The sequence below is a fragment of the Phoca vitulina genome, unplaced genomic scaffold (assembly GCF_004348235.1).
Source record: "Phoca vitulina isolate PV1807 unplaced genomic scaffold, GSC_HSeal_1.0 scaffold15, whole genome shotgun sequence".
Classification (NCBI taxonomy): domain Eukaryota; kingdom Metazoa; phylum Chordata; class Mammalia; order Carnivora; family Phocidae; genus Phoca; species Phoca vitulina.
This window is the reverse complement of record NW_022589718.1, coordinates 3,827,926-3,848,459: the sequence shown is the minus strand read 5'-3', so window position 1 is coordinate 3,848,459 and position 20,534 is coordinate 3,827,926. Positions and strand designations below refer to the sequence as shown.

The following is a 20,534-nucleotide window of genomic DNA, read 5'->3' as shown; positions in this document are numbered from 1 at the left end:
TTAGTGACAAGAAGAATTAATTCAGAAGAAAGGAGGGAAAACTTGAACCACTTATTCTTACTCCGGAAGCCAACTGGACACGTAGAGGACAGAGATTATCTTTTCTCTTCAAGGTGTGCTCTCTGATGTTCTGACAGTTCTGTCTAGAATAAGAGCTCTGTAGATTGCCTTCCTTCCGTGATGACTGCCATTCATTCCATTCTTCTCACGCTCAACCGAGGAGATTATATTTTTATAAAATAGAGGAAGATCCCTACTACCTTGCTTATTATACATATGCAACATTAATAATTTCCTTGGAACTAATATTAGGGAGGCTAATCCCATCCTCCCATTCTGAGCTTCTTGGAGATGATTTACAGCCAGATTAGTGGACTGATAGGACATGGGGTTGACCCAACATGGCGACTCTTTGGACTCTCAGTAATAAAATGATTAACACTAATGTTGTTATGCACACTGATTAACCCTTACTCTTAGCTGTGAAGACAACTTCAAGAAATATAAAATATACAGTAAAACATTTGATTTCAAAGCAGAATACGTGGTCACTAAGTTGACCACCACAAGAAACCTTATCTTACCATCACTGGTAGTCTGACAGTCAGACTCTTAATCATTTGAAGAGTAACAATTCGAGTAGAAAATGTGCTAAGAAAATAGCAAGGATGCAAGACGCAATTCATTATTGTGCGTATCAATTTCACTTTTATTTCTTTAATTAAAAAAAGGAATAAATTTAGCAGCCAAATGTCCTACATTTGTACATTACTTAAACATTCTGAAGTTGAAACAGCCTCTGCAGAGCCTAGTGCCCACCTGTGCAATGAGGCAATTTGAGCTGGACTTCAAACAACCGCAGATGATGTCAACATTTGACCCATAATAATAGTTAGACCGTTCTTCAGAGACAATGTAACCTGTCAGTGATAGTTGGAGGTGGGGGGGACAGGTAAAATAGGATTTTTTTTTCCTTCACTCATATAATTTGAAGATTATAGAATGTGGTTTTTAAAGGTCAGAATGAATTGCTAATTCAGTTGAGACATTTGAAATTAGCAAATAAAACTGCTACTCAGAATAGTGGCTAAGGAGTAATTAATCATACAGGGGAAAAATGGCAACAAAGTAGAGCCGCAGTAAAGTTAGTTTTTAAATAGTTGCGGTAGACCCTGCAGATGATGTTACTAAGAAACAGAAATGGTGAGATATTAATTCCCTTCCTTTCTGTTTAGGCTGTACCCTTTCAAAAAGACAGTGTTCAGAGTTTTTCTAGGAAGATACAAATCAAAGCAGATATCCATCCGAACAACCTCTCTTTAGGTATTCAGAAACATGTGGACTAGTTATGACTCTTCCCTCTATGTTTTACTCAACATGTTATCATAAGCATAACCTTAAACCCACTCTAATTAATTTTTACATATAAGTCACTGATAATTGTTGCATTTTAACTATCATAATACAAAATTACTTAATACACTCTTTAAAACCAGTGTTGACCGCCCCCACCCCCAACCTTGGAGAAGGCCTGCTTTAAAATCTGCTTAAGAAAATATTTTGGTTTTGGCTTCTAGGTGCTTTTTGTTTCCTTAGGTGCTACATTTGCCACACTTGAGTTTGAGTCCATGCTGGGGCTCTCAGAGTTTCCTTTTACATCAAGATATTTGTATATTAAATTTAAAGACAAATTTACCAACATGAATATTACAATGAAATATATAATTTGACATGCATATCTTAAACTAGAAAGCCAACTAAGGCAGCATTTATATAGAGATTTGTATTTTTAAGCACTTGACGTTTATTAATTAGCTAATCCACACCACAAACCTATGAGGTAGTTTAGCATGACTTTAGTATGAATAAACTAGGTAAGAAGCCAAAAAAAGAAAAAACAATCTGTCCCCATAGTAATATGTTGATCAAACCCTTCTCATTCTGGTCACAAAAGAACAACAAGCTGGTCAAACAATCAATGAATATTTAGCTTGGATGGAATGTAGAGAGGGCGGTTATTTCTGACAGTATAGAAAGTTTGTTATTGGAGTTTGAATATGCTGTGCTCACAGTGACTTGTCAGTAACAGCTCACTCAAAGATCAGCTTTGGAAGAGGTGTGGCCACAGCCCCTCCCCCCCACCCCAGGCTCAAGTTTGCCTCTGGGAGTATTAGCATTTTTCATCTGTCTCATATTCTTCTTCTCTTGGTCTGAATAGTCTAATTAACTCAATTCAGTAGAAAGGTATAAAGACTCTTGCAGTTCCTATTTACATTATATGTCATCTGAGAGGCAAATGAAAAACAAATCCTATATTGGTCTTTGTGGTCAAGCAATTGCAGATTAGAGTTTTATTACTATTTTTATCAGCAAAAGAGATCACCGTGGTCCTCTCTACTTAGCAGATTGTTTTATAATGGTATTTGTTAGTGCACTGGGCTGCGGAGTTGATATATGATGAAAACTCATTAATTTGGGTTTCACTCCCATGGCATTCGTGGCCACTGGTGCCGGTGCTGGCCAGAAGCTTACCTCTTACTTGAAGAAGAAAAACTCTTTGAAAAGTTAAGCGAGTTGCATGACCAGGTCTGTAGGAGTATTTTGTCTGTATACGAAGACAGAGATGATTTCAACCACTTAGCAAGTATCCTTTTAAATACAAAGAAAAAAAATATTCTAATATAAGGATGCCATTAGGCTTCTGCTTATGTTAATTTTGTGTCATTTTTCCCTCATTGGAGCAAAACTTCAAACGTCAGTAGTTGGTTACTTTAGTTGCCATGACTCCAAGTACTCTGGAACAGTGAAAATACTTTATGTATTGATAATTTGGACAGTTTCTTTCAAATAGATAGGGTTCCCTTCTAGGTCCCTTGAACTGAGGTTTTATGGGAAATCCCAGGACTCATTCTTATCTCTCTGGGAGTCTCTGCTGTCATCAGGTGGCCCTACCTGAGCAGCTCCACCACAGCCAGGTCCCATGGGTCTGTTCCTCTATGCCAGAATTAATTTGGCTATTTGAAAATACTTACCTTACATCTCACTTCCATCGGTTCCATAATGAATTGGAACATAAGACATGATCTAATTAAACAAATATAACCATACTAATACTACTATTGCTACTACTAATAAATAAGAACAGAACAAACAGCTAGCTTTCTGAGCAAAGGTGTCTCCATCTAAGACTTCCCCAAATATAAATAACATTCATTGGCTCTTCTTGTTTAAGACTTAATATGTCAACTCCGTGGTACATTGGAACAATCATTTCCCTTATTTATGCAAAAATAAAAAAAGAAATTTGAAAACAAACAAGCAAAATCTCTGGCAGGATATTCACTTTCACTTGGCAGGTTGCCAAGGAGCAACGGTATTTAGATGAGGAATTCTGAAATGATCTGATTATTATACCTGGAAGCTTATCTGTAAAGGGTTTGGCATAGCCTCTCTGTAAAGCAAGAGATCTATGTTCACAGGCTCAACTATATCAGGTTATTAAAAAACAAAACAAAACAAAACACTTGAGAGTATGAGCTCACTCACTACACACAAACAGAAACAAAGTTTTTTTTTGTTTGTGTTTGTTTTTGTTTTTTGGGTTTTTTTCATTTGTTTTTATACTTGGACAGTGCGTATTTTACAGCGGAATTGACAAATAAAGCATTATTTCACACATGGGAAGAAAAGTCATCGTTGCAGGTTTGTAGCTCTGTTGTGTGCTTTCCAAAACAGCAAGACAGATTGCTTGCCATCAAACCCCCCTTCCTTCCCATGGGACAGAACGTGGCTGGTGCAGCCGCGTCTCTCTGTCGGCGCAGAAGCCAGCAGCCCTGGTCCCTCCTGAGTAGGCCCCCTCAAGAGAGTGGTGCCAAATTCCAAACACCTTCATAACAACACTGTGCATTTCTAAGTCATTTCGTTTATTGCTCACTGAGTTGTAACCACCTCAGCTCTCTGTGGAAAAACAAGGGATGTCCAGAAAATCCTGACACCAGGAGATCAATTGCCTGTGGTCACAATGTACAAAGGGCGACAGCAGGCAGAGCACTGAGAAACAGTGTGGAGAGGAGGTAAATGTCTGGCTCTGCACACACCAGATCCAGTCACCGCGAAGACTTGAACCCAGAGAAAGCTTTAGAAGTTACACTCAGAGGCATTCCCCATCAGAGAGGAACAGTTTTCCAGTCTGTCATACTGGCCAGTGGTGTTCTTTCCAAAGTGACTGAAACTTGGCTCAGCAAAAGGACTTCAGTGAGGAACAGGGGAATAGAGAGGACTCTCCATACCCAAGGCTGTCATTTCTTCAGAACTTACTCAGTTCTTCGCAAATCCTCAGCACCCCACATCAAAGCCCACAGTTCAGGCCAAATTCATAAGAAATATTCTTTTATTTCCCTCTCATTCGGGGGTTTGCAATTCTTCTCTTGGATGCCTTTGGGAAAACATTTCATCAAGGTCAACTACTGTGAAGACATTTTTGCCTAAGAGGATCATCATGCAGGCAAACTAATTCTTTTCCTAAGCTATTATTTTGGCAGCTTGCAAAGAGGACTTGGCTTAACCTTGAGAAACTGTTCTTTGAGTGATCAGAAAAAAAGGATGGGCTTCTTCCTTTATTCACCCTCTTTATTCTTGTCGTTCAGATGGCAAACTCGCTCACAATTTTGAAGGTGAAGGAGTAGTATTTGTATCCATTATATATCTTCTACTGGTAGTGACTCGTTCTGGTTCTGTGCATGTTGCCACCAATCATGTTCAGCATGATGAAAAAATAATGTGTATTTCTTGATAAAGGTGCTTTACATCTCAATCATCAAGGATTTAATGGAATAATTATATGTTGAAGAAATCTAGGATAAATTGAAAATTTAGATCTTCCCACTGTCTTTAAGTCTGAATGATGTTCTCACTGTTTGCTGTAGGATTATAATTTAGAATATGTGCTAAATAGATCATCAGGAAAGAATTAAAAAAATCCATCCAAATATCATAACTTACCACAAAATTAAAAGAAAGAAAGAAAGAAAGAAAGCTCATTCACTCTCCAAAACTTAGATTAGTCATATGTTAATCTGTGAATCCTCATAAGAAATGTTCATTGTTCAAGGAAGAATCCTCCTCTGGTGGTTGATAAGCAATTCTCCACGGAGAGAAATCCTGACATTTTTTTTCTCATCTCTTGATTGATGTTTTCACTACTTATTCTTCAGGCTATAAGACAGAAGGGAACACAGTCTTACCTTTTTTCATAATTACATATTCCAACCCTCCTCTCTCCTTCCTTCCCCCTCTCTCTCTTTCAGTCTCCCCCCACATCACTTTAGTCATCAAATTAAAGTAAAGCCAGGGGCGCCTGGGTGGCTCAGTCATTAAGCGTCTGCCTTCGGCTCAGGTCATGATCCCAGGGTCCTGGGATCGAGTCCCACATCAGGCTCCCTGCTCAGCGGGAAGCCTGCTTCTCCCTCTCCCACTCCTCCTGCTTGTGTTCCCTCTCTCGCTGTGTCTTTCTCTGTCAAATACATAAATAAAATCTTAAAAAAAAAAGTAAAGCTGAATTTATATGATGAATCTTTTACATTCTAAGTAACCTGTAAATATAATAACTCAATTATCAATGCCATCTCTATGTATGTACAAGAAAATATATGTCTCAATCCTGTCATACCAGACACTAAATTCATTCTGAAAGTTCTTAAGATGAAAATGACAAATTGGTTTTTATTTATGGTGGACTGCATATACCCATCCTTAAGTTTCAGATATAATGACTTGTAGAACCCTCTTGGTGGGAGGAAGAACAACATTATAGCATTTAGATTTCAGATTATTGTTATAAACCACATTCTCAATTCATTCAGAATTTTCCTTGTTAGAGAAATGGGAAAAATATTTTCTGGCTTTACTCTCAAAAAGTATTGATTAAAATTAAATAGGTTACTAATCCTTAAAGTTTTTGGTTTTGTTTTTCTTTAAGATAAGAAGATACTACCATTTATTGCATGCCTACTATGTGTCAAGAACTGCATATGATTTTACTTATAATTGAATCCCCACAACCACCTTTAATTTGGATGTCATTTCTTCCCATTTTAACAGTGAGAACACTGAGGCTTAAATTGGCTAAGTGAATGGCACATGTTCACACAGCTGCTTAGGGGTGGGGGCTGAGCCCTCGGAAAGATGAGAATCAAAAGGCTTGTTGACATTCCGTGCAGGGAATTTCTGCCACAGAATAGAACATGTCCTCTAGCTGCATGTGAGGCTACCAAAACAGTCTCAGCTTATAGTCGACAATTATCCTTAAAGCTATATTTTTAGGGGGGGGGGGGCAAAAGTGCAGGAGCAGGTTAGAATCCTCACATAGATTCTCCTATCCTTCATCACTAAGAGCTAAATATCGTAGTGGAAATCTGGTAAATGAAAATTCACAAGCTACAAAGGAAAACTCTGTCACTCACCTAGAAGCACACAGCGTATCTTAAAATTTTATTTTCCAAAATAAGTGCTGTCACAGAATATTCTTAGGATGCAGATAAGAGTTTGACTGTTGTTGTATAATGCAAACCAGAAGAAAATGGAAACTATATGCATTTCTAGGTTAAAAAGAATTGCTTTGGAATTTTGCCTTTGAATGACCCTGATAAGCACAGCCACTTTTAAATGGTTGTTATAAAAAGAAAAATCCTGTTTTGGAATCCCATATTCAGTTTCTGCTCCATCCGGTCATGACCTGAGGAAATTCTACAGTCCTTGTTATTTTTGTGTGTTAATGTGACATAAAAGTTGAAAGTTCTCAAGAAGCAAACAAGTATAATCTTATTTTTATAAATTGCAAAGATCAACACTTTTCAAATTAAAATGAGTTTAAAGTGTCATATCTCCTTGTAACAGTGACAGGACCAAACACACACGCAGCTGAGCAGTCTTCAGTTATGATTACATCATTAGAGGAAACTAAACGAGGTTTGTTTTTTCTTTAACTTATAGTAAAAGTGGTATATTAAGAACTTAATCCCATAATGAGCAAAAATATCACACTCATCCTTTTTATAGTCAGAATAATTATTCAGATCCTTTCTGAACACAGAAGTAATGACAAATTAAAATGTCTTTCAATTCCATATAGCTTTTATAATTATTCATCCGTTACTCTTATTATTGCTGAAAAGGCTCCTTCATATTTTAGTCAGCATCCCATTTGATACAAAAGAACATGGAAAATTTTACTGCTATTAATAAATATGCAGCCATCCAATCCAAGAAGAAAATTCTTTTTCATCTGAGAGATAAGCTGCATAATTCATGTATTTTCAGAAATTTCTTTAAATAGAAAATTGAAGAAAGGCATAGGGAAAAAAGAATTCATTATACAGTTTCCATTTGTGGTGAGGGACAGTCTCTGTTCTCAGAGTCTGAAATTTAATTCAATTTGAAGAGACTTTCAACTGCATTATATATGTACAAACACACTCATAGAGCTCACTTTATTTTTGACATATATCATCATAAAAATGATACAACATAGCTGCCACTTCACTTAAAATAAATGTTACTGAAGGTCACTAGGTACTTTTCTTTGGGTCTTGAAATGCAGTTAGAAAAACTTACAGCAATTTGGAAGGGGTACCTTCCGTTTTCCAAAGAGAGAAATGTCCATGTCCATGAACTGGGGGGCTCCCTGTGACTCTGTGAGCTCCAGCCCCTGTAGGAGCTCCTCCCAGACAGAGACTTAATGGCCTTGCAGGGTAGGTCTGCATTCTGAGACTGCAAGCTGAATGAGAAGCACATTTGCAGGACCAGTTAAGTTAAAAGGCTTCTCTTCGTACTAGCTGTCCTTTTGCCCATTCAGACCTGGAAGTTTCAGAGAGGGTGGTGCTCCAAACTGGGCATGAGGTAGTAGTCTTATGTACACTGGTAAGGACTTCTTCTTCTTCTTCTTCTTTTTTTTTTTTGTAATTGAAGTACAGCTGACACACAGTGTTACGTTAGTTTCAGGTGTACAACCTAGGGATTCAACAACTCTACACATGCTGTGCTCACCACAAGTGTAGCTGCCATCTGTCACCATACAAGACTATTACGACACCATTGACTAGATTCACTATGCTCTACCTTTCATCCCTGTGACTTATTCATTCCATACCTGGAAGCCTGTACCTCCCACTCCCCGTCACCCATTTTGCACATCCCCCCTCCATCCTCCCTTCTGGCAACCACCAGTTTGTTCTATTTATGGCTCTGTTTCTGCTTTAAAAAAAAATTTATTTGTTTGTTTTTTAGATTCCACATATAAATGAAATCATATGGTATTTGTCTTTTTCTTTCAGACTTATTTCACTTAGCAATACCTTCTAGGTCTACCCATATTGTCACAAATGGCAAGATCTCATTCTTTTTACCTAAAAAGCAGTCTTCATTACCAAGATTGAACTATTTTCACCATGGAAAATCACCAGAAATGTATGCAGTCTTCCTGAGATGTTATCAAGGTTGGGGAGAAGGGTGGGGAATATGTTTTGACCAGTGTGTTTGGAGATGGCTGCTGGAGAAAAATTGATGTGTTTGTCCCGCACTGAATTTAAACTGTTCAATAAGCCAATTAAAAAACAAAGCAGGATATCCTCAGCCGTGATGAAGCCTGGTGTCTGAAACCCAGAGAGCAAGTTAACAGGGACATGAGAAACGAAATCATGGACCATGGCCTCTATGAAATAATGTGGCCAGAATGTGTTAGGTTTGTTGGATGAGGAGCTATGTTCTAGACACTTTCCACACACATGCTGCTGAACAGTCATGACTTCAAATGTGTTCAATCTACTGCCTGAGATGTGCCATGAATGATACCCAAGGACTTGTCATCTTTGCTCAGTTTATTACCATAGGACACAGATAACCCAAATTAAACTAGATTTCCCAAATCAAGCTTCTCCTAATTTCTATTCTTTCTTTTCCTGCATTACCTAACCCAACAAATAAGAGCTCAAGGCAGAAATTCAGTGTTTTCCCAGGCTTGTTTCTTTTTCTCCTCCATCCCATAACCAGTCAGCCACAAGTCTTATTGGCCTCCTATTTCATTCTGAAATGAGTCATGTCCTCTGCACCCCAGGCCCATGCCCGATTCCAGGCCCTTGACATGCCACTTGGCTTCTCTCTGGCATCTTTGCAACCAGCTCTGCTGCATCATCACACTGGTATTGTAGTGCTTCACTGGGTTCCCACCACCTACTGGAAAAAAATGTAATACACAAAGGTCATTTGTGATGAGACCACCGTCTTCTCCTCCAGCTCCATCTTTTTGTCAGTGATCCCTGTATCACACTTAACTCCCATCACAGAGAGTTACTTGAGGTTGTTGAACCTGCCATGCTCCCATGTGCTTCTACAGTTTGCACAGGCTCATCCTTCACCCCTGGGCTTCTCCAGCTTTTCCCAGTCCTCTTAGCAGAAGCATGCTTCCTTAAAATATCCTTTCCTGAACTTACCTGGACCCAACCAAATGCATTTGGAATGTTTTGAGCAGCCACTAGGGAATAGAGAACAAAACCTCAAGAAAATGCCCAAGCCACAGCAAGTGATCAGTAAACTGCTATGCTTCAGACAAGGGGTGCAATGCGTCTTGCTTCTGAGAATGGTGAAAGGCAGGGGAATGAGGGGGGCTGGAGAAGAAAGAGGAGAAGAGAAAAAAAATGTGGGAGAAAAGATGAAATGTGGAGAGAATGGAACCTGGAAAATGGATTTGTTCTGTGCATGGTGCTACCTCTGGATGATGCCCTAATCTTTGAAATTCGTCTAGACAAATAAAATACTTGCAAAATGTTAATTGTTAGTGGAAGTTGATGCAGTCTGAGTGATGTGGGGTGGGGGTGGAGGGGAGAAGCACTCAAATGCGCAGGGGAGAAAGATGTAGAAAGACCACAAGACACTGGGAGTTAAAAGCAAAGGCAGGACTTTGGATCTTAACAGATTGCTGTAAATTTTGTTGGGTAGCCCCATGCCAAACCAAGAGGACTGAAAGTGGGCTGGAGTTCAGCCGGCACCACTAACATATAGGTAGCGCAAGATGAATTTCTCCAAATCCTTCCGGGAAAAACAAATCCTATATATTTATAACCCACTGAATAAAGAAATCATTTAAGAAAATTCAAGCTAATTCAGAGAAAAGTCAGATATTATGAACATCCAAGAAGCTGTGAATATTCAAAAGTACAGAATATTTAAAATGAATGCAAGTCCATCACTTCCTAATACACAAAGACTAGCAAAACTGACAAGAATGATTTGTAATTAACTTACCAAAACACCTAAGAAAACAAGCCTCCTCCGTTTATATAGAACTTGCATTGTTTATATGCAAATGAATGCTCCTAAAGTGCTTGAGAACAATTTATTCCCTTAAGAAGGCAAATATTCTCTCTATAATCTTGTTTACACTATTCATTTGCTTTGCAAAACATTTTTCATAAAATCACAAAATAATGAAATGTTAGAGGCAGAAGCACCCCAGGGGTTGTATAGGAAAGTCCAAAGTCCTCATTTTATAGATGAAAAATTCAATGGAGCCCCTGACACACCTGTATAACCCTAGCATTTCTGAGGTCCACATCCTCACACCCCAGACCCCCTTACTGGGGGGACTCCACTCCTCCTACAATGGGGGTCTAGTCACAGCTGGGGCAGATGCAAACAGAGCAAGGAAGCTGAAAAGCACTAGGCTTTGTGGCATCATCAGGACCCATCAGCCTCCTAGATCTAGGTGAGAACCCAGTACCCCTTTTCCATTCACTTACAGATCTGGAGGCCTGGTTAGTCCTGGTTTGTTCTAAGCCTCAGCTCCTACTTTGTCTCCTGCAGGAAATTCTTCCTGATGCCCTTTTCCCTAGCCTGTCTCAGTTAGGGCCCATTCTAAGTGCTTTCCTCTACTGTTTCTCTAACCACATCATATTGCCATCTTTTGCTTACTGTCTGTCCTCCCTCCAAAGAAGCCTGGGACTTGATTTCTGTATTTTCAATGCTTGCAATAAGGCCTGACACAGAATCAATGCATAACCTTCTCCAAATAAACACAAGAGGCCAGAAAAGGAATCAGTTGGCACATTGGGAAGAAGCCTAATACCCAGATACTCACATTCCTCAGTTCCCTGTCCTATATCTTGGGCAAATCCACTTCCAGCCTTCATTTACAGAAAAGAAAAGTAACTAAGAATTCAAAGCATCTCTATTCTTATCTCTGTCTACTATTCTTATAGATTCAAAGGGCTTCCAATTTAAAGTTAGAAAACTTGATTTTAAACTCCAACACCTGTTATCACTAGTTGGATATTTATGTACCAAGTTTTTAACTTTATTTAGTGTCAGCTTATCCATCCAAAAAACAAAGACGTCAATAGTATCTTCCACACGGGAGTGTCATGAGGATTAAATGAGATAGTATCTGTGAATATGTCCAGTTACTACAAAAAATTTAGAGATTCTTCTGTCCTTATCCTTACTCTTAATCACTTGAAAGGAAATTTCTGAGGTAGCCATTACATAATAAAGAATTTGTTTTTTTTTGTCCCAGGTTCCTGGGGTGGAGATAAGCCCTTGGAATTTCCCAATTGTTAGGAGTGTCTTTACTTTTTGGTTTTGGTTTTTGTTTTTAACATACACGAAGTGACGTTTGGCTTTTTTCCCTGTGTGTACTTATTTATTTATTTATTTATTTTTAAGTAAAATATAATTGACATACAATATTATATTAGATCCAGGTGGACAATATATACATCATGAAATGCTCACCATGATACAAATAGTTACCTTCTCTCACCATAAAGTATAGTCAATTCATCTATGATAAAGGAGGTGATAGCATACAATGGGGAAGAACAAAGCTGGAGGGGTCACCATTTCAGGTTTCAAGATACATTACAAAGCTGTAGTCATCAACATAGTACGTATGGTATTAGCACAAAAATAGACACATAGATAAATGGAACAGAATAGAGAGCCCAGAAATAAACCCATATTGTTATGGTCAATTAATCTATAGCAAAGGAAGCAAGAATATACAGTAAATAAATAGTGTTGGGAAAACTGGACAGCTACCTGCAAGAGTGACACTGGACCACCTTCTTACTCCATACATAAAAATAAACTCAAAATGGATTAAAGGCTTAAATGTGGTGCCTGAAACCATAAAACTCCCAGAAGAAAACCTAGGCAGTAATCTCTTTGACATCAGCCATAGAAACTTTTTTCTGGCTCTGTCTCCTCAGAGCAAGGGAAACAAAAGCAAAAATAAACAATTAGGACTACATCAAACTAAAAAGCTTTTGCACAGGAAGAAGGACAGCAATAAAATGACAGGAGTGCCTTTGTTATTCATAGTGGGCCCTGACAGCTTATGCTAATGAGGTGACTCATAGTGAGTCCCTACATAATTTCAAGATGGAGACTGGCCATGCTGGAAAGATCCACCATGTGATTAGTGGGTTGAGGCTTTGAGCCAAATGACATCATGATCTCTGTAGAGGGGAGGAGGGGCTGAAGATGGCCAGTCATGTGGCCAAGGATTTAATCTATCATTTATCATAAGTAACAGAGTCCCAGTAAAAACTCTGGACACTGAAGTTGTCAGAGAAGGAGCTCTACCATCAAATGCCAGACCTCAAATCCCACAGGCTGCTATGAAGTTCAAATAAGTTAGTACACATAGAAGTATGATGTACCTCGTCCATATGGAACAACAAATCAATGTTGTCTCTTATTATCATTACTAGTACTAGTATTACTCTGCTCCATGGGCCCCTGCTTTAGGCTCATTAGATTACTGTGTCTTATGTAATTGGCAGAAAGAGAGACAGGGTGTTGAAGTAAGATATGGTTTCTGGAACCCAAGGGAAGCTCTGGTTCTACATGTTTCCAGTGGCATACAACACAAAGATAGTGGGGGAAGGATGAATGCTAATATTTGATGCGTGCACAATGTTCCCTCCTGCCAAAAAAAGAGGCTAAAATGGTCCAGACTGTACTGTCCACTATCTTACCCAGTAGCTACATGTGGCCATTTAAATGTAAGATAATTAAAATTAAATACAATTAAAATTTCAGTTCCTCAGTCACACTGGCCATATTTTAAGTACTCCATAGCCACATGTGGCTAGTGGCTAGTACATTGTATAAAATAGAGACAAATCATTTCCATCATCACAGGGGGTTCTATTGGACAGTGCTGGTCTAGAAACACCAAAAGTATCTGATATGCTTTCAAATATAAACCATAGTTCCTTTATATGTTCTTTTATGTATATTTATACATACATATACAATTGCATATATTATGTATATATATGTATGTATATATAATTCAAGTATAATTAACATATATTGGTATATTAGTTTCAGGTGTACAACATAACGATTCAACAATTCTATACATTACTCAGTGCTCATCATGATAAGTGTACTCTTTCTTTTTAAAGATTTTATTTATTTTTTATATTTTATTTTATTATGTTATGTTAATCACCATACAATACATCATTAGTTTTTGATGTAGTGATCCACGATTCATTGTTTTCATATAACACCCAGTGCTCCATGCAGTACATGCCCTCCTTAATACCCATCACCAGGTTAACACATCCCCCCACGCCCCTCCCCTCTAAAATCCTCAGTTTGTTTCTCAGAGTCCAGTCTCTCATGGTTCATCTCTCCCTCCGATCTTCCCCCCTTCATTTTTCCCTTCCTTCTCCTAATGTCCTCCATGCTATTCCTTATGTTCCACAAATAAGTGAAACCATATGATAATTGACTTTCTCTGCTTGACTTCTTTCACTTAGCATAATCTCCTCCAGTCCCATCCATGTTGATGCAAAAGTTGGGTATTCATCCTTTCTGATGGCTGAGTAATATTCCACTGTATATATGGACCACATCTTCTTTATCCATTCATCTGTTGAAGGGCATCTCGGCTCTTTCCACAATTTGGCTATTGTGGACATTGTTGCTATGAACATTGGGGTGCATATGGCCCTTCTTTTCACTACATCTGTGTCTTTGGGGTAAATACCCAGGAGTGCAATTGCTGGGTCATAGGGTAGCTCTATTTTTAATTTTCTGAGGCACCTCCACACTGTTTTCCAAAGTGGCTGTACCAACTTGCATTCCCACCAATAGTGTAAGAGGGTTCCCCTTTCTCCAGAACCTCTCCAACATTTGTTGTTTCTTGCCTTGTCAATTTTTGCCATTCTAACTGGTGTAAGGTGGAATTTTGGTGTGGTTTTGATTTGAATTTCCCTGATGGCTAATGATGATGAACATTTTTTCATGTGTCTGTTAACCATTTGTATGTCTTCTTTGGAGAACCATTTGTATGGTCTTTTGCCCATTTTTTGACTTGTTTTTGGGGTGTTGAGTTTGAGAAGTTCTTTATAGATCTTGGATACCAGCCCTTCATCTGTAGTGTCATGTGCAAATATCTTCTCCCATTCTGTAGGTTGCCTCTTTGTTTTGTTGACTGTTTCCTTTGCTGTGCAGAAGATTTTTATCTTGATGAAGTCCCAAATGTTCATTTTTGCTTTTGTTTCACTAGGCTTTGGAGATGTATCTTGAAAGAAGTTGCTGTGGCCGATGTCAAAGACGTTACTGCCTATGTTCTCCTCTAGGATTTTGATGGATTCCTGTCTCACATTGAGGTCTTTCATCCATTTTGAGTTTATCTTTGTGTATGGTGTTAGAGAATGGTCAAGTTTCATTCTTCTGCATGTGGCTGTCCAATTTTCCCAGCACCATTTATTGAAAAGACTGTCTTTTTCCATTGCATATTTTTTCCTGCTTTGTCGAAGATTATTTGACCATAGAGTTGAGGGTCCATATCTGGGTTCTCTATTCTGTTCCATTGGTCTATATGTCTGTTTTTGTGCCAGTACCATGCTGTCTTGGTGATCACAGCTTTGTAATATAGCTTGAAATCTGACAACGTGATGCCCCCAGCTTTGTTTTTCTTTTTCAACATTTCCTTGGCAATTCGGGGTCTTTTCTGATTCCATACAAATTTTAGGATTGTTTGTTCCAGCACTTTGAAAAATGTCATTGGAATTTTGATCGGGATGGCATTGAAGGTATAGGTTGCTCTGGGTAGCATAGACATTTTAACAATGTTTATTCTTCTGATCCATGAGCATGGAATGTTTTTCCATCTTTTTGCATCTTCTTCAATTTCTTTCATGACTGTTCTGTAGTTCCTAGAGTATAGATCCTTTACCTCTTTGGTTAGGTTTATTCCGAGGTATCTTATGGTTTTTTGCACTATTGTAAATGGAATCAATTCTCTAATTTCTCTTTCTACAGTTGCCTTGTTAGTGTATAAGAAAGCAACTGATTTCTGTGCATTGATTTTGTATCCTGCCACATTACTGAATTGTTGTATGAGTTCTAGTAATTTGGGGGTGGAGTCTTTTGGATTTTCCACATAAAGAATCATGTCATCTGTGAAAAGTGAGAGTTTGACTTCTTTGCCAATTTGAATACATTTTATTTTCTTTTGTTGTCTGATTGCTGTTGCTAGGACTTCTAGTACTATGTTGAACAATAGTGGTGAGAGTGGGCATCCTTGATGTGTTCCTGATCTTAAGGGAAAGGCTCTCAGCTTTTCCCCATTGAGGATGATATTCACTGTGGGTTCTTCATAGATGGATTTTATGAACTTGAGGAATGTTCCCTCTATCCCTATACTCTGAAGAGTTTTAATCAGGAAAGGATGCTGTATTTTGTCAAATGCTTTTTCTGCATCAATTGAGAGGACCATATGGTTCTTCTCTCTCCTCTTATTAATGTGTTCTATTACACTGATTGATTGATTTATGAATGTTGAAGCACCCTTGCATCCCAGGGATAAATCCCACTTGGTTGTGGTGAATGACCTATTTAATGTATCATTGGATCCTATTAGCTAGGATTTTGTTGAGGATTTTGGAATCCATATTCATCAGAGATATCGTTCTGAAATTCTTTTTGATGGGGTATTTGCCTGGTTTGGGGACTAAGGTAATGCTGGCCTAATAGAATGAGTCTGGAAGCTTTCCTTCTGTTTCTGTTTGTTTTGAAACAGCTTCAGGAGAATAGGTATTATTTCTTCTTTGAATGTTTGGTAGAATTCTCCAGGGAATCCATCAGGCCCCGGACTCTTGCTTCTTGGAAGGTTTTTGATCACTGCTTCAATCTCATTACTGGTTATTGGCCTATTCAATTGTCAATTTCTTCCCATTTCAGTCTTGGGAGTTTACAGGTTTCCAGGGAGGCATCCATTTCATCCAGGTTGCTCAGCTTATTGGCATATAGTTGTTGATAATAATTTCTAATCATTGTTTGTATTTCTCTGGTGTTAGTCCTGATCTCTCCCTTTCCATTTACAATTTTATTAATTTGGGTCCTTTGTCATTTCTTTTGGATAAGCCTGGCCCGTGGTTTATCGATCTCATTAATTCTTTCAAAGAACCAGTTTCTAGTTTTGTTGATCTGATCTACTGTGTTTCTGGTTTCTAATTCATTGATCTCTGCTCTAATCTTAATTATTTCTCTTCTAATGCATGGCTTAGGCATTGTTTGTTGCTTTCTCTCTAGTTCCTTAAGGTGTAGAGTTAGTTGGTGAATTTGGGATTTTTCTATTTTTTTGAGTGAGGCTTGGATGGCTATGTATTTCCCCCTTAGGACCGCCTTTGCAGTATCCCATAGGTTTTGGACCGATGTGTTTTTGTTCTTATTGGTTTCCATGAATTGTTTAAGTTCTTCTTTGATTTCCTGGTTGACCCAAACATTCTTGAGCAGAGTGGTCTTTAGATTCCAAGTGTTCGAATTTCTGCCAATTTTTTTCTTGTGATTGAGTTCCAGTTTTAGAGCATTGTGGTCTGAGAATATGCAGGGAATAATCTCAATCTTTTGGTATCGGTTGAGACCTGATTTGTGACCCAGTATATGGTCTATTCTGGAGAAAGTTCCATGTGCTCCTGAGAAGAATGAGTATTCTGTTGTTTTAGGGTGGAATGTTCTGTATATATCTATGAGGTCCATCTGGTCCAGTATGTCATTCAAAGCTCTTGTTTCTTTGTTGATTTTCTGCTTAGATGATCTGTCCATTGCTGAGAGCGGAGTATTGAGGTCTCCTACAATTAACGTATTGTTATCAATATGACTCTTTATTTTGGTTAACAGTTGGCTTATGTAGATGGCTGCTCCCATGTTGGGGGCATAGATATTTACAATTGTTAGATCTTCTTGTTGGATAGACCCTTTAAGAATGATATAGTGTCCTTCTGTGTCTCTAACTACAGTCTTTAGTTTAAAATCTAATTTGTCTAAGAATTGCTACCCCAGCTTTCTTTTGAGGTCCGTTGTTGGCATGGAAGATGGATCGCCATCCCTTCACTTTCAGTCTGGATGTATCTTTAGGTTCAGAATCAGTCTCTTGTAGACAGCATATGGATGGGTCCTGTCTTTTTATCCAATCTGCAACTCTGTGCTGTTTTATGGGAACATTTGGGCCATTCACGTTGAGAGTGATTATTGAAAGATATGAATTAATTGTCATCATGTTGCCTGTGAAGACATTGTTTTTATAGATTATCCCTGTAAATTCCTTTTCTATATTACTCTTGGGGTCTTTCTCCTTTTATAGAACCCCCCTTAATATTTCTTGCAGGGCCATCTTAGTGGTCACATATTCTTTCCGTTTCTGCCGGTTTTGGAAGCTCTGCATCTCTCCATCCATTCTAAATGACAGCCTTGCTGGATAAAATATTCTTGGCTGCATGTTCTTCTCGTTTAGTACCCTGAATATGTTTTGCCAGGCCTTTCTGGCTTGCCAGGTCTCTGTGGATAGGTCTGACGTTTTTCTGATGTTCCTCCCTCTGTATGTAAGGAATCTCTTCCCCCTAACTGCCCTTAAGATGGTTTCCTTGGTTCTAAGATTTGCGAGTTTTACTATTACATGCTGGGGTGTTGGCCTGTTTTCCTTGATCTTGGGAGGGGTCCTCTCTGCCTCTAGGACACAAATGTTTGATTCATTCCCCAGATTAGGGAAGTTCTCAGCTACGATTTGCTCAAGATATATATCTTCTAGTCCTTTCTCTCTCTCTACCCCCTCAGGGATTCCAATAATTCAGACATTGGAACGTTTCATGGCGTCACTTATTTCTCTGATTCTATTTTCATGGATTCTGAGTTGTTTTTCCCTGGCCTCCTCTTTTCCCTTTCTATTAATTGGTCTTCTAGGTCACTAATTCGTTCTTCTGCCTCGCTTACCCTAGCTGTTAGATTATCTAGATTAGATTGGATCTCATTGATAGCATTTTTAAGTTCTGCCAATTCAGCTTTCATTTCTGCCCTTAGAGACTCTATGTTGCCATTAATTGATTTCTCCATTCTAGCTATTGTCTTCACAATTTCCAGCCTGAATTCCATCTCCGACATCTTGGTTATATCTGAATCCATTTGTAAATCTGTGGCATAAGTCATAGTCTCTGAGTCTTTCCTATTTTGGGGGTTCCTCCTCCTAGTCATTCTTTTGAGGGGTGGTTGAGGGAATGTATAGAGTGCAAATTATTCACCACAACCCAAGCAAGATGCACCTGCTTTCTAGGGATCTTAGGGTTGCTGGACTCTTGTTTTCTCAGCCTGCCTTCTGGGAAAGGGGCCTGCCATGCTGTTACTCAGGCAACCCTGTTTGGGCAGAGTTGCCCTGCCCTCTGTGGCAGGGGATGGGCTCAGTGAAAACCAGGTTTGGGGGGCTTTTGTTCTCTGGATGTTTTCCCTGGTGGCTTTCCTCATCTCTTCCAAGAGTCAGAGCAGAAGAGACTGTTTCCAACCCTCTGCCTCAGAGCAGAGAGACTGCAGTCTGTTCTTCAGTGAGCTCTCCAGGTCGCACTATCTCTGTTTCTGTCTGTGCTGCTATAAACTTTAGTCCTGGGTTGTGCGCCCCTCAGCAGCGCTCCCAGTCCTCGCCTCCAGGTTGGGGCACGTCTCTGCCATTTGTGCTTCTAAAACTGCCAGCCGCCCCCAGTTCAAACGCATGGCCCTGCCGCTTCAGGTTTCTGTCCGGGGGGCTGCCCTAAAGTCATTTCCCTGCCACTACCGGTCTGCAAGTCTGTGCCCCATCCCCAGCGCGGGAGGCTATCACTCGCTGGCAGTGTAGAATCCCGATGGCTCAGCTTCCTCCCCCTTCTGTTTATCCTCCGATATGTGCCCACGGAGTCATGGCTCCCCGCTTCATACCTCTAAACCAACCACCTGCGATATTCTGTTTGTAGAGATCCAGATCTATCTTCTCACATCTCAAGCTGATTTCGTGGGTGTTCAGAGTGGTCTGGTAGATATCCAGCTCAATTCTGGGGACCGGTTGCAATAGGGTCCCCTATTCCTCTGCCATCTTTTCTCCTATTTATTTATTTTAGAGAGAGAGTGCACACAGAGGGGGAGGTCGAAGGAGAGAGAGAATCCCAAGCAGACCCCACACCGAGCATGGAGACTGACATGGGCTCCTCGATCTCACAACGCTGAGATCATGACCTGAGCTGAAACCAAGAGTCTGATGATTAACCAACTGAGCCACCCATGCACCCCTGATGATAAGTGTACTCTTAATCCCTTTCACCTATTCATCGATTTTTTCACCCACCTCCCTTCTGGAAACCACCAGTTTATTCTCTATATTTTTTGTTTGTCTCTTTCTTTTATTTGTTCATTTAATTTGTTTCTTAAATTCCACATATGAGTAAAAGCATATAATATTTGTCTTTGACTGACTCATTTCACTTGTTTAGCATTATACCCTCTAAATCCACCCATGTTGTTGCAAATGAAAAGATTTCATCCATTTCCATGGCTGAATAATATTCCATTGTGTGTGTATATATATACAGATATATATACACACACACCATATCTTCTTTATCCATCATCTATGGTATTTTTATTTTTAATTTCTTCAGGAAACTCCACACTGTTTTCCACAGCAGCTGCACCAGTTTACATGCCCACTAACAGTGAACAAGGGTTCCTTTTTCTCTACATCCTCACCAACACTTGCTCTTGTTATGTTATTGTTCCTGTGTTTTTCATTTTAGCCATTCTGATAGGTGTGAGGTGATATCTCATTGTTGTTTTGATTTGCATTTCCCTGATGATTAGTGATGTTGAGCATGTTTTCATGTATCTGTTGGACATCTGTATGTCTTCTTTATAAAAAGGTATATTCATGTCCTCTGCACATTTTTAATTGGATTTTTTTTTTTTTTTGGTGTTGATGTATACGTTCTCTATATATTTTGGATATTAACCCCTTATCAGATATATCATTTGCAAATACCTTTTCACATTCAGTAGGTTGCCTTTTTGTTTAGTTGATGGTCTCCTTTGCTGTGCAAAAGCTTTTCATTTTGGTATAGTCCAAATAGTTTAATTTTGCTTTTGTTTCCCTTGCCAAAGAAGACATATGTAAAATATTGTTTCTATGGCTGATATCAAAGTCATTACCGTCTACGTTTTCTTCTGGGATT

At 39.0% G+C, this 20,534-nt stretch overlaps 1 protein-coding gene across 4 annotated transcripts in view; it reads right to left on the bottom strand.

Moving 5' to 3' along the window:
* Positions 1-273: 273 nt before the first annotated feature.
* ZMAT4 (zinc finger matrin-type 4) overlaps positions 274-20,534 on the bottom strand; it is a 353,920-nt gene continuing 333,659 nt past the window's right edge. For all 4 annotated transcript variants that reach the window (XM_032413353.1, XM_032413355.1, XM_032413354.1 and 1 more), the window contains one exon: positions 274-5,214. In XM_032413353.1, the coding sequence (XP_032269244.1) occupies positions 5,199-5,214 (16 nt within the window). In that variant the 3' untranslated portion in view covers positions 274-5,198. The remainder of the gene's footprint in view (positions 5,215-20,534) is intronic.